Raw genomic sequence first — 21,610 nt, 5'->3', positions numbered from 1 at the left:
CTGTGTTCTTTCCTGTTCAGAAATAAAAGAGTAAATAGAAGCTCTTGTTCCCCTAGCGAGCATGCGGAAGGTACATAACCCACCTGTACAAACTCTGTAAGGCAAGTTACATTAATTCTGGTAGCACAGTACAAGAGTATTAGTAAATGAGGAATCCTGGCAGTTGCATATTAAAAATACAGTTTTCATGGCTGATGTTGCACTATCATACTGCATTTTTTTTTTCTTTTTAAAAGGTAAATAGCTATTTATTACTGTTTCAGACAAATCCAAACGAAGAGTAGACCTATTCTAAATTAGGTATGCTTAGATACCATGCTACCGTGCATGGTCAGTTTGTAGCCTGGTAGTGCATCTGATGATTTCTTAAAAAGTGAATTGGTGACAAAAAGCCAAATTGTCTGGTTTCTACCTGATAGCTGCATAGAAAGAAACAAAATTACATTCTATATTTTCCCTGTTGTCCTATTCCATCCCAACAGTTGTGATATTTTGTAACTTAAGAGGTAACTGGATGAGAAAGGTGCTTATTTGTAATGGTTAATGTCTGCATGCCACCAAAATAAAAGCACATATGAAGCAATTGCTTTATCTGGGGCTAGTCATTCTTTCACTTGCCTACCTCTCTCACAACCTCAGAAGGAAAAGTGAATAGTTTCATTATGTGTGCTTAACCTGATCATATAACTGTTTTAATCTGGCAGCAAATAATGAAAAGACTGATCAAACGTTATGTTCTGAAAGCACAAGTGGACAGAGAAAATGACGAAGTAAATGAAGGTAAGCGACAGCATTTTCCAAATTGCAGAGAATTTTTGTTTTGCTTACTTGGAAGTATTACAGTGGTGCGTGGAGGCTTCAGTTAAAATGAGTTTGCCTACTTCAGGGGCACTGAACTCACGTAGGTAGTAATGGAGTTACCCCTGTGGCAACAAAAATAGACAATTAGAACTGAAGAAGTAGAACTTCTGAGAAATATTATGGGCTCCATTGGGGTGGAGAAAACTGGGGTACACACATGACACACCTGCAGTCACAGAGGAAACTTGTGAGGAATCACTCACAAAGTATTCACGCTTCCACAGTCCTTGTCAGAGCTACAGGATATCTTTCTCTCCGTTTCTTTTAACTGAACACACAAGTAACCAGACCATGAACCACTTGTGTTCCCATCTTTGATAAGCTGTGTGGAATACTCATCTGTTGTTGCACATCATTTTGAGAGGTAAAAAAAGCTGTGTACTTACCTGTAAGGTGAGGAAAAAATGAGAATTGTAGCCACTTTTTTTAGTGTACAACCACAGATCTTTTGAGAGATGATGTTTCTGAGCTTTGTGTCTGTGTCAGCACTGCAGGTGCTGGTGCATGCTCCCACTGAGCTAAGGCACACCCTATCCTTGCCTGGGCAGGCCCCCAGGTGAAATAATGAGGGTGCAGGCAGCATGGAGCTGACTGCCACCAGTAAAACACACCTGCTTAGCATGAGCAGTTCTAGTCTGGGTAGCTGGGATGATTTCAGTGTACCAGAAACACTTACCAAGCTGCTCAGCTGGCAGGTGTGTGCTGTCCAACTGGGGGGAGTGATGAACAATGTGGGACAAGAACAGCTTTTATTGGCACAGATGGATCAGGCAATTGCACGCATATATGATGTGAGGGGTGTTACTAGCCTGGCCTCCACTGTTGTATCCATTTAAATGCTGTTTCTGTCCTTGTGTCAAATTCTAACAATTTTAAATCGGTTGACTCTTTCTAATTCAAAGGCTATTGGTAAGGAAGAGGAGAGAGACCCAGAAGCTGTGAGTTTATCGCCAGCTCTGCCACACTTTCCCTGTGTGATCTTGGCATATCACTTCAGAAAAAAATCTCCTTGCCTTTTCTCTCTAAAAGGGGGGTACTAATATTTACCAGCTGTTCAGCAGTGTTGCTGTGATTAACGCATTAACCTGTGTAAAGGGCTTTTTTTGAGTCTTTGGAGTTTTGTATACATGTGGAGCACAACACTGGAGTTCACTGGAGCATCAGAATACCTTTGGTGCTCTCTAGGGGCGGACATGTCTCAGAGAATGAGGAAGAGGTAAAGCCTTCTGCCCCACCCCACCACCTGCTCCCACGGACATTTCAACGAGCAGGGAATAATTTGAAGCGGGCACTGATGTGACTTAACATTATTTAAAGAACACTAAACAGACTTTGCTGACAAGTGTTTGGTTTTGTGTTCTTTTTCCACTACAGGTGAATTAAAGGAAATCAAACAAGATATCTCCAGTCTTCGCTACGAACTCTTGGAGGATAAATCCCAAGCAACAGAAGAGTTAGCAATTCTAATACATAAACTCAGCGAGAAACTAAATCCTAACATGTTGAGATGTGAATGATTCAACAAATGAACCGTGGCTTTGACTACAGCACAACTATTTATTGGCAATAATATTTCAGTATCTTATACTTGAAAAATGTATTGTAGATTTTTAGCACTCAATAACTTTATGTACAGCTTCTCTGGAATTTAGTCTTAGGACATTTTATTAACACACCATAAAAAGATTGCTGTCTTAATTTTAATCATCTAAAAGCAAGAATTGTCCAACTTTTTTTTTTTTTTTGCACTTATGCATTAAGAAGGTAATTTTATGAGTTGCTGATATTTTAACAGGTTTCTGAATACATACTGAAACTTCTTTGCACTAAATTTGCAAGAAACAATTAAAATAATGGCTACAGTGTAGTATTCCGTTCCTTGTACCAGTAGGACCTTTGATAACACAGTAAATCAAGTAGAGAGCAGCCAAGGGTTACTCGCAGTCTGTATTCTTTATTAGCGATGCTAGTCGTGTGTAGGAGCTGAGACCTCACGGTGTGATCACTAAGAGTTTAAGAAAATCGGGTAAGTGTGCCTGGAAGTGCCGTAGCACCGTGTAACGCCTCTGGACACACCCGTCCCTGCCCTCCCGTTTCTCCGTTCAGCGCCCTGACTTGCACCCGTGTTTTTTTAATGCCTTCCCCAGTCGCCGCGCTCTCGGTCTCTTCACGTGCTAGAGCTGATTTTTTAAGACGCCCCACGCCTCCGCTGCTTCCTTATTAAATAAAAAAAAAAAAAAACTTTTTTCCCTCACCCGCGCCGCGGTCCCGCTGCTTTGGCACGGAGCGGGGCGGCCGCTGTGGAGGCTCCTCCCGGCGGCGGCGGGGAGGTGCTGAGGGGCGGCGGCCGGCGCCATGTCGGGGGTTGCCGGGGTGACGGCGGCATGGAGCTGAGCCTGGCTCGCGTCGACTACCTGCAGGTAGGGCCGGGGGGCTGCCCCCTCACCCACCGACCGCCTGCGGGGGTCGGGGAGGTGAGGGGAGGGGACGGGAGGTGAGCGAGAGCCGCTGTGTTTGCAGGTGGGGGTGACGGCGCAGAAGACGATGCGGCTGCTCCCCGCCTCCGGTCGGGCGGCCACGCAGAAGGTAGCGGGGAGCGGGGGGCAGCGGTTTTGGGGGGCTGTGGGGGGGGTGAGGTGTAACGGTGTGCTCTGCTGCTCCAGGTGGTCGTCGGAGATCAGGACGGGGTCGTCACCTGCTTCGGCATGAAAAAGGGAGAGCCTGTGGTAAGTGTAAACGCGCCCGTTACGCGTACCTTTAACCCGCCTTATGTGGTGTCAGTTCGGTTCTTTTTCCCTTCTGTGACCCGAGGCTCAGCTTAATAAAAAAAAAAAAAAATATCGTCTTATTACATACATATTATTCCTCTATTGGGATTGGTAGCCAGTTTGCAAAGATCCTACAGAAACAGGAAGAAATCCATGTGTCCTCTGGAATAAGAGTGGAACACAGGAGGAGGAGAGAGCTCGTGGCTGTTTGTTTTTAAGGAAAACAAAACCAACAAAGTGCTTTTTACAGCCGCCAGCTGTCCTACAGTTGAGAAATGCTAACAATAAATCGTAATTTCTTCCTTTCTACAGCTTTTTATGCTTCTTAAGTTAGAAAGTGGTTGATTTATTTGCGACGCTGAAGAGAAACAGTTGATTTTTCTCTGTATATACTCTGCAGTATCCGTAGTTTTGCCAGAAATTTTAAAGCAGTTTTATTACCCTTTTTGTTAACAGATGTCCATAAATACAAAATTGTGATTGCTTTCCATTTTTTTTTTTCTTTTTTATAGACAGTGTTCAAAACACTGCCAGGCCAAAAAATTGCAAGATTGGAGTTGGGAGGAGCTCTTAATACACCGCAGGAGAAAATTTTTGTGGCTACGGGATCTGAAGTTAGAGGTTTCACAAAGAGAGGGAAGCAGTTTCTTTCCTTTGAAACTAATCTCACTGAAAATATCAAAGCTATGTATGTATAGTATTTTGTATTTGTTTCATACCTGTAGCAGATTGTCAGCTTATAGTTTTATGATTTTTTATAACCATATTATGTACATGTAAGTAATGCTACATGTCAGTCCAGCTTTAACTTGTGCCTTGACATGAAGGAGAAGGAAGTTAGAAAATTAGTGTTAAGCTGAAGAAGTTCATGCAGGCTTGGAACCGTTCGAGAGGCCCTCTAATCAGTGCAAATGTAGATGAGCATAGCTGGGGTTATTGGCTTTGCGTATTATGGTCCTGTACCCTTGCTGTAGAAGACCAGGAGCTACCTTTGTTGTATTTTTTTGTTTGTTTGTTTGATTGATTCTTTGATCTTGATTTAAGATGCTTACCATATAATAAACAGCTTGAGAAAAATTAGTAAGAGTGTATTAATGGCATTTCTGTAAATATATTCTTAAGATTTTACATGAAGATAAAATATGTAATTTGAGAGCTATAGAAATTGCATAATCTTAGCGTTTGTAAGAAACTTTTTGTTTTGATTGAAATAGTTTGCAGGGCTCAAAGCAGTAGTGTGTGTGTATTACTATACTTAAAAGAACATCACTGCAAATATTCTGGCAAAATGCTACAAGAAGTGTTTTCTTTTTCTCAGGCATATTTCAGGAGCAGACCTCTTTCTTTGTGCGAGCTATATCTACAACCATTACTGCGACTGCAAAGACAAACACTACTACCTATCAGGAGATAAAATCAATGATGTTCTCTGCCTTCCTGTAGACAAAGTGAATTCCATTACACCAGTACTTGCATGTCAGGATAGACTCCTCAGAGTTTTACAGGTTACAATACTTGTTTGTTTTTGTTTTATGTATTGATGCTGTATCACTGGATTAATTCTTAAAGGAATCAGCGTGGTTTAGATATAAATATATGCATGTTGCATCCTATTTGGCAGTGTTAGTATGTATAGTGCAGGTACTTTTTTATTTCTTTTTAATAGAAAATCATGACAGTAAACTTGAAAAATGAGCATTGATACAACTCTACTACGAATAGGCTTTGGAAGTCATAATGGTAGTAGTTAAAAAATGGGTCCGTATTACGCTTTTACCTAAGAAGTGATTACACAAGGGAATTAAATGTATAATTCATTGGCAACTCTTACTTGCAAATTACTTTTGTAGCAAGTCTGCGTGGTGTCAAGTGGTAACACAATTATTTCTTACTGACAGACATGCTTAGATTTTGTCATAATTTTTTTTAATGGTAACATATTTCAAGATCTAAATAAAAAAAAAAAAAAACACTGTTTTATTTATATAAACTTTACTCTACTTTGGTTTAGAAATGTCTTTCCCACAAGGAAATTGGTAAAAATGAAAAACAGATATAAGACTGTTTTGCCTTTGTGTATTTTTACTTATTCAAGATAGTTCTTGTCTTTAGGGATCTGATTTACTGTATGAAGTAGAAGTTCCTGGACCACCTACTGTTCTTGCTTTAAACAATGGAAATGGAGGTAATGGAATTTTGTATGTATATTCTACTAAATAATGTTCCTTTAATGTGTTTTTGAGATTTAAAAGCTTCTATTTGTTAATGACATTTTTCCTGGATTTTGAATTTGATTTTAAAAATGTAATAGAAAACTATGTGAGGCCATTTCTTACGTATGTATTCTACCTATAGAACAAAGATACAGGATAGTGGTATCTATGTAGATACAAACCCACTTTTAATAATAGTATTGACTTTTTTTGTTGTTGTTCTTGTAATAGAAAAGGTTCATACATGGAAAATAGGATGAAAAGTGTGTTGACAGTAACAGAAATTCTGAATTTGAAGCTTCCTTTTTCGTGCACAAGATCACTGTTTCTGAGCCAGAGTTGCAGTATTTCTACTCATTAGGCAAGAGGTTAGATTTGAGACGCTGAGAAAGGAGTAGTACAGTAGTTTTAGGTTGAGATGCTGGCAAAATTGTTGTGGAGGTTTGGAAGTAGGGATTACTTCTGTTTTTATCTGTTCTGATTTTGATTCTCTTATCGATACATATGTGTGTGTTTATTTATAAACATACACATAAGAGATACACTATATACATATATACATGGAAACATGGAATCATTCAAGCTGGAAAAGACCTTCAAGATCATCTGGTCCAACCAAAAACCAAAGCTTTGTCAGAGCTATTTAAAGAACAGCTGTCTGAATCCAGTAGCACATGGCTGTTTTAATTCTAAATGTTATTCACATTTGAAAGCCTCTTAGTGCAGCAGTGAGATTGTGTAAAGACGAGAACTGGACTTCAGGGGTCTTGCCCAAGTGCTGGGATTGGGTTTCGTGTACATGTGGATTTTCATGACTAGAATCACTACCTCCATGTGTCCCTGGATTGATGAGAATATTGAGTAGAGTTTACATCAGCTGAGACTGTGGACGGATCAGGCTTAAAATAGTTTGATCATCCTTTTTGGTAATCTGTTCTAACCTGATATAAATCGCTTTAGTGTGTTAATCTGGTGCTTAATTTAGTTTCTGTTAGGTTATTTGACAACGTTCAGGTCTAGTTTTGGAAAATAGTTCGTATTTGCTTAAGTCTTGGTACAACATTCACAATTAGATGTGTGCTCTGAATGAGCAACTTCTCTTCTGTAAAGGCAATTAAATAGTCTGTTGTTCCTTAATTTTAAATTATGGGATTATGAATGGTTTTTAGGCAAAACTCCAGTACAGGGGCACCATTTCTGTTAAAGCCCGACAATTCCATTATACCGTACTAATATTAGTATTTTCTTTTTCCCCAAATGGGATACAGAGTATAATTACATGATATTTTCAAGCCTTTTAAATAGGTGTGCTTAATTGTATTGATTCTAAATTTGATTTATGATTTTAGGTGATTCCGGAGAAGAAATTGTATATGGAACTTCTGATGGTAAACTAGGTCTTACCCAGATTACTGGTTCTGCTCCTCTGCATAAGTGGGAAATAGGAAATGAAAAAAAGAGAGGAGGTATGTTTCTCAGGTTTCTCAGCAGGTCTGTTTTCAGGCACAGCTGGGGCTTCATTACAATATAATAATCAGGAAATATAATATATAGGTCTTTAGGAGGTATATTATAATTTTGTTAATATGTGATATTAATGAATAAACTCTAATTTTTCTGATAATCTTATAAATAAATCTAATCATTTTGTCTTGCATTGAGTTTTTTGTACTTCATAATTTTACTGTAGAAATCAAAATATACTGAAGTGTCCTTTGTAAAACAGTGCATTTGTATGATCACTTGAGGTTTTTATAATTTTGGTGACTATTTTGAATCCTAATATACCTGCCATATTTTTTCAGATATTCAGTGGCCTTAGAAGTCCCTTCAAAATTCAATGTTAGCATCTTCTCTGGAAGACGTCCAAAAAAAAAAAAAGCCATTATTAGGGTTTTTGTCTGAAGATGGAATAAGGCTCTCCTCACAGCTCCATAATGTGATGTAACTTGTTAGGGCATAGTACAATATTTTCCCTATTTTAGCCTTGATATGCTGCTTTTGCAGCATGTGTTACTGCTTACTCCTTTATAAAGGAGAAGAAGAGGGATAGATGTTTTTTCTTAAATTTAGTGATCTCATGAAAGATATTGCTAACCTGTTTTCTTGAAATACCTCTTAGTATGTCCTTGCTCTTCATATGAAATGAGTCATAAAAGTTGAATTCCATCTCAGTTTTTGTACAAAATCTTGTGCTGCGTTCTTCCAGACCCTATATTTGTGTCCAGTCCAGCCATGATTAGTTGTTGTTGTAATGGCCTGCTTGTGGGTTTTTCCACTAAGATGATGTGTAGCAGCACAAACTTGATCTGTGTCCACACAGGCCTGAACCCTGTGTCTGTCTCTTCAGCCAGAATTAGAATTCACAGCAGTCCATTTACGAGGGGCTTTCTGTCAGCTGTAGGAGACTGACTGCTTGCCTCTTCAGCTGGCAAAGTTGGGCAGACAAATACTGAATCCGGAAAAATTTGAAAGTGAGGAACTGAACCCTTCAGAAGTGAGCTGTTTGAACAGTAGAAGGGAGTCGGTTCATTGCTTCTCGCGGGGGAACTGTAGTAGTTTTGGTTGCCTTAAAACCTACTTCATTATCATGAACCTCAGGCACTTAAACTTCAGCCCTCTAGTGGACCCTTTCAGAAATAGCATCGATAAAGCCAACCAAGAATTTCTGTGTAGTTCAGCCGGTGTCGTAAACAATTACTTTTACTGTGTCATAAACAATTAAGGCAAAATAAACACTTTGTTTCCTTTTCCATTAGGTATCCTGTGTATTGATAGCTTTGACATTGTGGGAGATGGAGTTAAAGAATTGCTTGTTGGGCGAGATGATGGAGTGCTGGAAATCTACAGCTTTGAGAGTGTAGATGAGCCTGTCCTTCGATATGATTATGTAAGCCCACATTCATTATTCTCTTCTTTGCTGGAAAAATTAATTTCAAAACTCTGTGTTTCAAAACTTCAAGATTACTACTGCTAAAATGTTTTTTTTTGTTGTTTTGTTTTTTGCTTTTAATTTAATATGCTCTGTAATGCTGAAAGCACAAACTTCGTAGCACTATGCTAATATTTAAGAAACAGAAATGGAAATGGTCTTGATTACAGCAAAAATCAAAGTTGTGTGGAGGATATGTTAAAGCTCTGGCTCTCCTAACTCCTGAAACTACTGAGTGAAACCTAATATGGTGCTTCTCTCTCAAGGGAAAAAAAAGTAACACCATATTGCATGTGGTCTGTTTTGCTTATAAAATAGTAAGGTGTTAGCTGTTAGGACTTTACTAAAGGTCATTTCTTTGGTTTGAATTGTTGAAATACTGGATTTGATCCACAGTGATGACTTCAGCCTTCAGTCAGACTGCTAATTTGTGCTGCAAAGATACTGTCCATCAGGGTTTTGTTTTATCCTATCTTTTACTGTCTGTGTCATGCAGAGTACAATCAGAATGCATTTCTTAAAACATCTAGATTTATCTGTAATAGTTATCAGTTAGCGTACTCCTTGTGGATCTAGATACTCTGCATCCATGTAGGTATTTTGTGGTGCAGCTAAAAGGAGGAGAGAAGCCTTTAAAGTTCCCACAAAAAAAAAAAAACCACAAACTTCTAAATCAAGTGCAGTGATATTTCTCTCTGCTTGAATGTATTTATTTGAAGGCTTTATCAGAGAGCATTGCGTCTGTCCAGGGTGGCTGTGTAGGAAAAGATGGGTATGATGAAGTTTTAGCATCCACGTATTCAGGTAAGCTTCATATCATTTACTCCAATAAGATTTGGATTTGGTGATGTGGTAAAAATAAAGTAAGCTGTGTCATTAGTGCAGCTCCTATCTCAAAATTCTGACCTGATGGGAACCGGGATAATGTTTTGTTGGAAAGATCTCTCTGGTTTTAATATTTACACTTCAAAAAATGTTTTCTTCACTTGAAATATATTTCAAGATATTTATAATGTGTTCTACACTGTAACACGGTGATTATTTATTCTCTAGTGTAGACTGCTCCTATGATGACATAAATGTCATATGTCCAAAGGATTCTTTTTTTTTTTGTAGTATTAAAAATGTTGATAGATACGCTTTTTTTTTTTTTTAAATTTGTCATCATTTTCCATTCTTGTCAGCTTTTTGGGGCTCTGCATAGGATTGATTTTGCTTTTAGTAGAAAGTAGAGCTTCTGCAGGTGAGGCTTTTCAGCAGCCCCTCCCAACTGTCGACCTGTCAGAGGCTGTAATTAACCAACTACAGACGTCAACTGCTGGGAGCCAAAATACTCAGTTCCCTGACTTTAGTTATTTTCAGGGCTAAAAAAATAGCCTACTGAAACCTCTCAAATTCAAAATGTTGTATTGTGTCAGGATACAATTCTCAGTCATTTATAGAAAACTAATGGTATTCAAGTTTTTTGTATTTTAATAGTATAAGTAGGATAAAAAGGCGTTTCTGTGTGACCTGGTATGGATTGTTTTGGTATGAGAGGCTGCAGCAATATTGTGGCTGAAGTCCTTGGTGGCTTATCTAGTGCCTGTGGGAATGTTCTAAAAATCTGTCAATCACAGAAGAAAAACCCAGTGCTCACCTCTGGGTTTTCAGTGTTAGGCTTTCGTGTTACTTAAACTGGATAGCTAAGGACTGTGGGCATATGAGCTTTTAGGATGGGTTTTATAATAAAGCTGTCTCTCTGTATTCATTAGAGGAGGTAACTGGAGCTAGAAACACCTATTTGATCAAGTCAGCATATCGTATCTGTGGTGTCAGGACATAGTCAACTAATTTTTGCTTTTGTAAGTAAGTGTAGTTAAGAAAATCAAAAGATTTTTTTCACTTCACCCAGTAGCATTCTATCTCAAAATGCACTGTGCAATGCGTAGTTTGCTGTGTTCACATTGCACATCTTTTTTTTTTGTTTTATTTTCAACAATAATACTGATTAGCAATAGCAAATTATTCAAGGTATTAGAGAAGGTTTTTTCAGAGGTGAGGAAAATGAAACATTAAAAAAACTGCTATAGAGGTATTTATTGTTCACAATACTTTCTGAAAAATAAGTTGTATTTTCCAATTTGTAAATTAAGACTGACCATAAAATTCTTTACTTGTTGTCTAGATTAATCCTCCAAAACAGGGTAAAATTAAATCTTGATTCTCTCTACCTAGTGTCAGAGACAAAAATCACTGTACGTGTACAAAAGCTGAGTGTAGACTTTTCTTTATAGCTTATAAGGAATATAAATTTCTTATATTGGTTTAGGCTGGCTGACGGGACTGACTACAGAACCTGTCCATAGAGAAGGTGGATCAGGTGAAGAACTAAAATTAAGTCAAGAAATGCAGAGCAAGATTTCATCCTTAAGGTAATTTTACTAGAAATAAATTTAAATGTTATGTAGTCTGTTTTATCTTCGATGTTATGCATGTGGAAGGGGAGTTACCAGTCACTCTGCTTGGAAGCAATAGTGGACAGAAAAGAAACATGGTTGCCTTGCAAGCATAATATACTTAATTTCTATTGTAGCTCTTTTTGCTAATTTTTTGAAGACGTGATACCTGATTACTCTTTTCTAGGAATGAACTGGAACACCTACAGATGAAAGTACTTCAGGAACGTGAAAAGTACCAGCAGTCTTCTCAGTCCAGTACTGCTGTTTCTTCAGTACCTGCATTTAGCGTGAACGATAAGTTTACTTTAAATAAGGATGATGCTAGCTACAGTCTCATCTTGGAGGTGCAGACAGCTATTGATAATGTCCTAGTACAGGTGAGCATGTTTCTATTCTTTTTGGCTTTCTTGATCTATAAATAAAACAATCAGACTTCCTGGTTAAAAAGCCAGGTGATAATAGGTTAAGTATGTGTTTGTGTTTAACTATCTGAAGAGTTATAGGAGGGAATTGATATGAATAGCCTTGCAATCTTGAAGTAACTTGTATATTCTTGTTAGGGAACACATCCGACTTAAATCCTTAATGAACAGAACAGCATTTATCTGCCAAAGTACATACAAAGTACAAAACACATACAGTACTACCAGGTTTATATATGTAATTTTTGTGTTTACTCTTGCATGTCCCTTCTTATTTAAATAGCAATTAGCTCAGTAACTCTTAAATGAGGGGTGCAGCTTCTCACTAGCTTTTTAAGTACCTTCTGTAGTAGAAAATTAGTTTTGAAATGGTGTGGGCCGTGTGTGCGCTTCCAGTGTGGAACAGTATTTGATCTATATGTTATCTGTGACAGATATTTCTGGCAAGTCAAGTAGCTGTAACGAATCATCCTGCTGCTGCAGCAGCTGAAATAGATGTTACCTTTGGTATTTAGAAAGAATAGTGGGACTGAATTAACTTCTTTGGGGATATGTATGGAGAGAAACCTGCAAAAGAGGAATTTGTAAGGTGAAATTGCCATAACAAGTGTAAGGGAAATACTGTATGCATGTATTTTTAAGTTTTTAATTAAAAAAAAATAAAGTTACTTGAGAAATGCTAAACTACAACTAATTTGCAGGTCTGTAATATCTGCAGTTTCCTTACCTAAGCAAGGAATAATGAAATTGTTTGATCTAGGCTTGAACTTATTATAGGTTTTAAAGCTTGGGGCTTTTTCTTTAAAGAAATAAAAAGTTCTGCCCAGTATTCTTCTGCTGTTGAAGAAGGCAATAAAACTCCTTATAATTTTTTTTTTTTAGGAAGTATGTTGTCTTTTTATCAGTATTTCCTGGCACTTCTGTGAAGTTACAAGGCAGTACTGAATAAAGTAATTAATCATTTGTAATACACTTCAATCTTGTTTTCAAAACAGTGTTAGATGTCATTGTAATTCCAGTAAAAACATACCTAGATAAGAAGTGGTCTGTGTCAGAAGTATTAGTGTAAGTCAAAGGATTGTTAATAGTTATCTAACATGATCCTTAGTTTCCTGAATGAGCGCTGTAATCCCCTGGTGAAAACAGAGAAACACTTCAGTCCTGAGTATACTTCATGCATGTCTGAAAGATGAAGTTGCACATCTTATATTGACATTGCTGTAAGCCACCCACACGAGAGTTCAGGACACCACAAGAATAAGAGGAAGATCATCATGTTACTCTGGGATTAAATTTTCAGGAGTAAGCTGCATGTCTACTTAGCTTTTATCACTTGCATATAGATGATGAAACAATCACCCTTATTAAAATAACTGCTGACAGTTAGAGGATAAGTGCATTAGAAGCTATGCAAGAACTTAAGCTCTTCATTTTTCTTTCTTCATATGTTCTGCAGAGTGATGTCCCAATAGACTTGCTGGATGTGGATAAAAATTCTGCTGTTGTTAGCTTTAGCAGCTGTGATTCTGAGGTGAGTGAAACGAGAGAGATAACCATGTCTATATAAATGGTATGATGAACGATCTCAATACAGTATATGGAAAAGAGAATTTGTATTTATATGTTTGTAACTTAAAATACATGGAACAAAACCCCTTATTTGGTAATTTGGGAGATCTTAATTTGATTAGAAATATTGCAGAATTAGGTGTTTGTGGCAGGTCTTGACATAGGACAAAGCAAAATATGCATGAAAGGATCTGGGAGTGACTGCTGTTGCACTTTTTTCTGCCTACTTTGGAATCTTGAAGGCATGCTCAGTGTTGTTCTCCAGTCTTTGTCATTTGTCAGTATCCTTTATGTTTATTTCAAAGCAATTTAGATGAAGATCATCATATTTTTTTACTTACTGTATCACATAAAAAAAAAAAAAACACTTTAAAGCATGAAAATTTTGCTGTGAAAAGAGTTGTGTGTTTGAGTGAATTTTTAATATAATTATAAACTAAATTACTTATGGAATTATTTATGATGCTTCTTTGGGGAGAGGGGGCAAGCTGGGAATTGAGAAACTACCTTGGTATTATGAAAAATCTTTCCTGATGTCTTCAGTAATGGTCCATTTAAGTGTTCTAGTTTTAAGAACTGAATTTGCACATCATTGGTCTACACTGGAGCTTTCAGAAATCAAATTTTTATTTTAAGTTTCTTGTCATTCAATTTAGCTTTTTATTTATTTATTTTCTATTGTGCTTTCTTATTGATCTTTAGTTTTTGGATGTTGGGCTAATACTGCAGATGAGTGGTAAGGATGACAGATGCATTCTTCAGATGAGAAGTTTCTATCTGTATAATTTTCGTGGTAGTATTTAGGAATAAAAGAGACTTCAGATGATTTGTGTGTATACAGAGAAATTTTTGAAACTCTGTCACCATTAAAACTAGTTGGAATTTTTAAGGGAACTGAAGGTTACATTTTTCACTTTTTACTTGTGTAAAATAGCTGTGCATAAATACAAAAACTTTACAGTACATCTTTGTTTATAATAGACCTGTTTTGTATTATCTTTCCTCTTTTTTTGTGTGTTCACAGCCCAATAGCAATTTTCTTCTTGCAACTTACCGATGCCAAGCAAATACTACGAGACTTGAACTTAAGGTAAAGTGCTCCAAAATGTTTTCCATAAGAAATTCTGCTGTGGGATGGAGAGATCTTCACCTGGATTGACTATTTAACCTGAACAAATGATCTATCCAGTTTTTGCTGCTGCTTGTTTCCTGAGAAGTTTCTAGTCTGGGGCTACTATTCCTTTATATTTGTGTATAGAGTTTCTAAAGGCTTCTAAAAATGTATTACTTTAGAGGACAGCCTGAAATCTTTCAAGTGTCCCCAGAAGGAAAGCAGTTGGGAAATCCCCAGTAGTGAAAACACTTGATTCTGGAAACTGGGTGGGACTGAAAGTGGAGAAGTGTGGGAAGGAAAGCTCTGGCACTTCTTGTCCTCAGAAGTGTTTGAGGGAAGTTACACTGACCAGGGAATATAAACAGCGTTTATATTTTGCAGAAGATGCAAATCCTGTAGTTCTGTGCTTATGCTAAAGGTATGTGGGTGTTGAGTTTCTTTTTGACAACACAACAAATTGAAACTTTTTTATGGCTTCCACTAGGGAAAATAAGAAAGAAAATTATGCTTAGTAAAGGTAATCTTCAAGGTGCGCACGACTGTAGGTTTTCACTCCATGCACTCATCTGACTCGTCAGCCTCGTAATCTGAAGTGCATTTATGCAAAATCAGCAGTCTAAAGATTTTTAGAAATTCAAGCCTGTGTAAGAGGCATCAAATCTAAAAGAGTTCGTTTGGTTTTGTTGAGGTCACAATAACAGACCTAGTAGACAGAATTAAGGCACTTATTTTCTGGGTCCCTCTCTTAAGCAATGCTGTTGGGTGCTTTTTGACTCTGAGCAGGTCACTTTATCTGCCCATGTCTTCGTTCTTTTAATTTAGGGATATGACCCTGGCCACTTTTACTAGTAAAAATAGAAGCTGAAGAGTAAATGTCACAAGTTTTTTTTTTTGGTTTGTTTGTTTTTTTTAAAAAAAAAGCTTGCTTACCTTCCCACTGAAAACAGTTATAAACTTGCTGCAATGTGTCGTCATAGTGCAGCCTGTTGTCAAAACACTGAAGTACCGCTCTTGCACTTGGATCCTGTTGTGATGGATCCGCTCTGCACGGGTTCTCCTGCCACCTCACCTCAGTACACTGTGGATGCCCAGGGAATTACTTACCCAGCACCTGCCACATGGTGTTTATTTATTTATTTATTTTATTATTTCCCATATACACATAGAAGCAGTACAAGAACTTGGTTGTGATGATTTCCAAAAAGGACTCTCTTTACTAATGTATTTTTACTAAAACATATTGAAGTGGATGTCTCCCAGGTGACGTAATCCAGGTTAGAAAACACACCTGTACTTGAACTCCACTCTGGTCTTCTGCTTGTGTAAAGCTGTTTCAGTAGCTCTTCTGTCTGGTTTCAGAGCTACCCAGATATATGGGATAGTATTTCTTGTTGACTCTGCCTGAGTTATTGGCAGGTGACAGACTTCTTTGCGCAGCCTGTGCAACTGGTCTCTGCACATAAGCAGTTGTTGCAGTGCTGCCTCTTCAGAGGTACAGACAGTGCTTACTGTCTTGGATGTGTTCACACATCCTGCTTAGTGGGTATTCTGAGAATTGAATTTAAATCCAATCTCTTCGTTTTCCAAAATCAGCTCATGGGTAACTTTGATTGTTAGGATGAGATGAATGGTGTACAGACAATACCTTTAAATTCTGTTGACTCTTTAAATTTCTTCTATCTTATTCCTTAACAGCTATGATGTTTTTATTTTTTCTTAAGAACAAAATAAAAGACACGTAATAGTAATGGGGCCACCGAAGAATTAAAAACAAGTCACAGACTCGTTATTTTAACTAACCAGAAATTAAGAAAATAAAACCCACTGCGTTCAACTATTATGACAGAAATTCATTAGACACCACTTTGTCTAGTTTTAAAACATTCTCGATCTGCTCTTTATGTAGTGGCCCTATCAAGTAAATGTAGTACTTTAAACATTCTTGAAGTACTGCAGAAAATCTACAAATTTTCTTTAATATGTTTTGAGTAAGTAACAGTTTTCCAAATCTTGGTAAATCAATCTATTTCCTCTTGTTCTTTCTTGTGGTTTCTACTTTTTCCTCTACAGATCCGATCAATTGAAGGACAGTATGGAACACTTCAGGCATACGTAACTCCAAGAATTCAACCCAAAACCTGCCAAGTTCATCAGTACCAAATTAAACCACTTTCACTTCATCAGAGAACTCATTCGATTGACCATGACAGGTATCTGCAAAGAGAAATTAATCCCTTTTTGTGTTGAAAAACTAACACGGTCCAGTCGAAACACTTAACTCTGTACACATAAGTGTGTTGTTCCTAACCTACACTTTTGAGCCTGTATTGGATTTTATGGGTTTTATGGTTGTTGTTTTTTCAGGAAAAAAGAAATGCAGATTTAACAGGTTCCTGTTTTTCTTGCTGTTCTTAACCCATTTTCAGATTATTTTTCACTTTGCTGACCTGGGCTGCAGTGCAGCCCCATGGATTAATAGAGCTGAGGGCGTGGTACAAAGGAAACCCTCCTGTGATAGTAACCGCAGTCTTTTCTGTTTCAGCCTCAGTCTCCCCTCCACCCCTTTCATGTAATTTTTTCCCATAGTTAATTTGACTGCAAAATTGAGCCAAGACTTTTCTTCCTTATCCTTGTGTTTGAAATCTACTATTTTATGCAATTTCTACTTGATTTCCCTATCAGTTAACATCTTGTATTGCTGCCAAGGTATTGCTAGCATTAGAACAAAACTGAAAGATTGAAGGACTGATACCAAATGCATTGACTTGAAATGCAAATGTGTTCTTGACATAAATGTTACATCTGTGGTTTACAGCATGGGAAACCGTTGAGGCTTAGTCATATTTTCTACGTTGTTAGTTACTTACCTTTGACATAGGTTTCAGGTTTAGCAGTTTGAAACGGGATATGCCAGAAGCTTCCAACTGGTTTCTTATCCAGTTCTGACATGCCTGCTGTGAGATAAAACCTGCGTGTACGCACAGCTCTTAGTCTTGAAATACAGAAAACTGCCTGTATGTCCAACCTGTGCTACATAACTGCTTAGCAAGATTCCTGACTTCATGCCCTGTATTGATTTAAGAGATAACCACTGGGAACTCAACTGTTCTCACGTATGGGTTATCAATGCACTGACAATGCACATCCTTTGTAACTAATAGATTTTTATTTTATTTTATTTTTTACTTTCATGACGTCATAGACCAATGAACACACTGATGCTCAAAGGACAGTTCAGTTTTGCTGAAATTCACTCTTGGGTTGTGTTTTGCTTGCCTGAAGTCCCTGAAAAGACTCCAGCTGGAGACAGCGTCACATTTTATTTTCAGAACACCTTCCTGGGAACCCAGCTTGAAAGTTCTTACAGGTAAAATACAATTAATAAAGCACAATGTGTCTGTGCTTGGCTTTTTGTGTTTCTCATTCTTGACCAGTCTGTGAGTACCATTTCATGGACATGCTGCTGTTACCCCCTCCAGCTCCTGCAAAACTATTTGTGAGAACAGGAATCTTTTTGTAGAAACCGTCGTCAAATATTACTGGGGTGAGCACTATCCAGTAAGGTTGCAATCTTTAATAGGCTTCTCCTGAAGTTGCTCCAAACCCAAAATTGCCAGGGAGGAAAGGCTTGATATGTTTTTAGGATGATGTGGTTTTTGTTGTTTTTTTTTTTTTAATTTTGAAGAACATAAATGGTTTAGTGAAGTTGTTTTGTGATGCGTATTGTGTTTTTTTGTACTAAGGAGCAGAAATAACTTGAAAGGCATTTAATATTCATGCAAACAAAAACATTAGTAAGTATTTAGCTGAAAAATTATTTTTGCAACTTAGATTAGACTGATACTTCATGTGTTTAAGGCTAACACTCTGTTCACAAATTGATTAGTTATATCTTCCTTCTGCAAATTATATACTTCTGCCTGGAAAGGGAGCTGCAAAGTGGGGAAAAAATAATTATTGTACTTAAATGGATTCCAGCCTGCATCCAGTTAATATGTGTATTGTTTACTCGTAACGTAGAAAGTTGTTGGGCAGTGGGCTTTAGGAGGGTGATATGTTTCTGATTGATTGTTTTCTTCCTTTCTGATGTTGAAGCTTGCCATTTGTCTTCAAAGTATCGCAATGATAAAACTTGGGAGGAATGAATACCATCAGAAGTCTTACTTGTGTAACCTTAGTGCCATGTGTGAAAGATAAAACTGCTTTGTCTTTGTGCAAAGATACTGCTTTGTCTTGTGTCCTGAAGCAAATGACCTCCGAGAGGATTACAGCCTGAGTAGGAAAGAAAAGGCTAGCGTAGGTGTATACAGCCACCTAACGTATGGAGAGTCATTATGACCTCTGTAGAGGCTAATTAATATGAGCATTCATTTGTAAATCTTACATCTTAATATAAGGACAAATCTAATGCATGTATGTGCTTGTAAGTTTGTTCATATGAAGTTTCTCTTCCCTTATAGAAAAGGTGAGGGATGTTTCAAGTCTGACAACATTTCTACAATATCCATCCTAAAAGATGTGCTTTCCAAAGAGGCTACGAAAAGAAAGATTAATCTCAACATATCGTATGGTAAAATTTGCTTAGGTGTTTTATTATCCTTGGTTTCATTTTATATTCTCAAAAATAATTTTATTTTTCTTGACTCCATGCTAGATATAAATGAAGAATCCGTGAGGCACACATTAAAGCTCATCCACCCCAAATTAGAGTATCAGCAGCTGTTGGCCAAGAAGGTTCACTTGATAGATGCTTTGAGAGTAAGTATCTGAACTCCTGTGGAAGGATTTTTGTGGGGATTATGTTGTCAGATATCAAGCTGTATAGCTAAAGTCAAATGCATGTCATACGGGTATCTGCTCTGTTTCTATTCCCAGGACATGTACTTTAATTATCTGTGAGACTGCCTTCTCAAAGTAAAACTCCAATTTATGCCATATAACTAGTGAATAACATGTAGGATTACTGACTAATGGTTGAGGATGCTTAAATCGGAGAGCAGAAGGCAGCCAGCTTTGCTATCTAACATTCTTCTTGCTTGCTGTTATTTTCCAGTTCAATCTTTGCCATCTGCTTATTAATCTTTGCTTAATTCTGTCGTCAGTGATTAGTCTCTGGGAGGTACCACTTAGGCAGCTTGTCGGAGTTCTCCAGCAACCAGGATTTTATAGTCAGAAACTTGCTATCTCTTTTGGTGTATTATTGGGTGTGGGTGTGAGAGAAAACGGACAGCCAGTTATCTCTTGTCTTTTGGTGGAATCAGATACTAATTGTCAGAACTCTTTAGTCTGTAGGAAAAAGGACTACCAATGATCACTGTGTGTATCTTTATGTTATTATGGCTAAAGGTATTTTACTTAAGCTTGATTTGACCAAGTGGAAAGATAATAGAGAATTAATTTTTAATGCATGTTTTGCTTGTGCAGTAATAGTGAAGTTGAACATCTTAGAGAAAGTGTTTAGTGCTTGTAGTTTCTCTTTTAGTCAGCAAATCTTTTTTTGTCACTCATCTTTTGGATAATAGGCAGTAAAATAATCTAGTGCCTGATGAAAGCTATTATCCAAGTAGACTCGAGGTGCGTAACCTTTAGTTTAGAAAAGAACGGTATTTCTGGGTGTGGCAGCAGGACTGCCCTATTGACTGTCTTAAATTGATCCGACAGTAGCTAGGGGCATTTTAGAATTAGTCTTTAAAATCTCTTGCTCTCATGAGTTTGGTGATGCTTCCAGAGATTACTTTTACCTTTGGACTTTTAACACGTGTCACGCATTCCAGGAATATACTTTGCCTAAAAATGAACGCACGGTGCAGGCTTTGAGCCTTCAGTAGGTGTGATTCTGTAGGGGCAGAGCTGTGGAGCGATGCTGTGTTTGGCATGAGCTGGAAGCTCTAATACATGGAATTTTGCAAATCTAGTGTATGAAGTGACAAGTAACAGCTGGCGTATCATTAGAAGCCCTAAAAAATGAGGCTCTTTGAATGTAACTCTTGCTAGTTTAGAAGGGGATTGTCTTGTTTCTGAAGTACTTCCTCTTGTCAAATCAAAGCTTCATTTCTTTTTTACTTCTATGTTCTTAACCACCTTTTGATATTTATGATTTAAAATCTTTTCAAGGAATTACAAGTTCATGAGGGAAATGTGGACTTCCTGCTGCCAAAATACCGCAGTATTTTGGAAGAGGCGGATCAGCTGCTTGAGGAGTACAAGAAACAGCCTGCACATCTCGAGAGACTTTACGGTTTGTTGATCAGTTTGGCTTTTTGTTCTAAATGCAAATTAATGTCCAGAGAGCATGCTACCCATTGCTGAAATAGTTACGAAGTCAGCATTAGTAGAATTGAAGTAACTTAGTAAGTGGGCTTACAAAGCTAAGCTAAGGCTGCATGTCTGCACAATAATGAAACTCCAAAGTTAGAAGTAAGGCAGCAAAACACAGAATGTATTAAAAGTGGTTGTTTTATGCCACTGTTAACTTGGAGGAACTCTCTAAAGTTCTTTAAGAATTGTTCTCCTGAGAATTACTGAATTGATTTGTTACCGTGAGCATAGTACTGAGAAGTGTGAGGATTATTTGCTGTTACAGTTCCTACTGGGCAGCATTTTTAATGTGTATGATGCTTGGCTTCCTGGGCAGGATCAAGGGACAGGTGTGAGTCCAGGCTGGCATTATGAGTGTCCACAAGTTAAATGAGTGATGAAGGTCTGGGTGGTGAGGTGTTACAAAATAGCAGAAAGGCAGAACAACGCAGGTGGGATGGGAAGTGGGCATGTTAGAATACCAAATTTAGTGAAGGAAGTTGTGACCTTTTGTGGTGGTCTGCATTCAGCTTTCAGTTTAGGGAACCTCTGGCAGATGCTGCCTGTAGGAAGCCCATGTCTCTGGTGGGAATGCAGCCCTCATTGCGCACCCTGTGAGGTGGGCTCCTTCCTCAGGGTCTCGGATAATCAGAAATCCCGATTTGGGAACTTAGCTGTTTGGGGTTTGTTTAAAAGGCAATCGTTGTTTTTAAAGTGATGCAGTTTGTGAGGCTGTTTCCGAAGCCCCGCTGAGGCGGGGCAGGTGCCATGTCCCCCTGCCCGTCCCGTTGCAGGCATGATCACCGACCTCTTCATCGACAAGTTCAAGTTCAAAGGCACCAACGTGAAGACCAAGGTGCCGCTCCTGCTGGAGATGCTGGACGGCTGCGAGCAGGACGGCCTCATCGCCTTCTTCGAGGCGGCGGCCTGAGGGGCAGCGCGGCTCGGGGGCCGCCTCCCCCGGGCCAGCCCCATCCCCATCCCATCCCTTCC

General features: G+C 38.1%; 2 protein-coding genes across 5 annotated transcripts in view; both read left to right on the top strand.

Moving 5' to 3' along the window:
• TRPC3 (transient receptor potential cation channel subfamily C member 3) overlaps positions 1–2,787 on the top strand; it is a 40,918-nt gene extending 38,131 nt beyond the window's left edge. For 3 of the 4 annotated variants that reach the window (XM_068680645.1, XM_068680649.1, XM_068680648.1), the window contains exons 11-12: positions 705–780; positions 2,236–2,787. In XM_068680645.1, coding sequence (XP_068536746.1) covers positions 705–780; positions 2,236–2,378 — 219 coding nt within the window. In that variant the 3' untranslated portion in view covers positions 2,379–2,787. Of the gene's footprint in view, positions 1–704; positions 781–1,763; positions 1,800–2,235 lie in introns of all 4 variants that reach the window. The other variant, XM_068680646.1, reaches the window with a different exon arrangement.
• Positions 2,788–2,926: 139 nt separating this feature from the next.
• On the top strand, positions 2,927–21,552 carry BBS7 (Bardet-Biedl syndrome 7). Its single transcript, XM_068680650.1, has 19 exons — positions 2,927–3,281; positions 3,382–3,447; positions 3,525–3,587; positions 4,142–4,317; positions 4,948–5,134; positions 5,742–5,814; positions 7,192–7,308; positions 8,602–8,732; positions 9,494–9,578; positions 11,086–11,188; positions 11,400–11,592; positions 13,094–13,168; positions 14,231–14,296; positions 16,391–16,530; positions 17,523–17,687; positions 18,781–18,890; positions 18,975–19,078; positions 20,435–20,558; positions 21,412–21,552. The coding sequence occupies exons 1-19, from the start codon at positions 3,246–3,248 to the stop codon at positions 21,546–21,548; spliced, it is 2,151 nt and encodes a 716-aa protein (XP_068536751.1). The 5' UTR covers positions 2,927–3,245; the 3' UTR covers positions 21,549–21,552.
• Positions 21,553–21,610: the final 58 nt, after the last annotated feature.

Source organism: Anas acuta, chromosome 4, assembly GCF_963932015.1.
Source record: "Anas acuta chromosome 4, bAnaAcu1.1, whole genome shotgun sequence".
Classification (NCBI taxonomy): domain Eukaryota; kingdom Metazoa; phylum Chordata; class Aves; order Anseriformes; family Anatidae; genus Anas; species Anas acuta.
This window is presented reverse-complemented; position numbering and strand designations above follow the sequence as displayed.

What these genes read in the sequence shown, in the direction of transcription:
- BBS7 (XM_068680650.1), top strand. Translation starts at nt 3,246, where the DNA reads ATGGAGCTGAGCCTGGCTCGCGTCGACTACCTGCAG. An exon ending in GACTCCTCAGAGTTTTACAG is followed by an intron (nt 5,135 to 5,741) that starts GTTACAATACTT and finishes TCTTGTCTTTAG; the next exon opens with GGATCTGATTTACTGTATGA. An exon ending in ACTTGATAGATGCTTTGAGA is followed by an intron (nt 19,079 to 20,434) that starts GTAAGTATCTGA and finishes AATCTTTTCAAG; the next exon opens with GAATTACAAGTTCATGAGGG.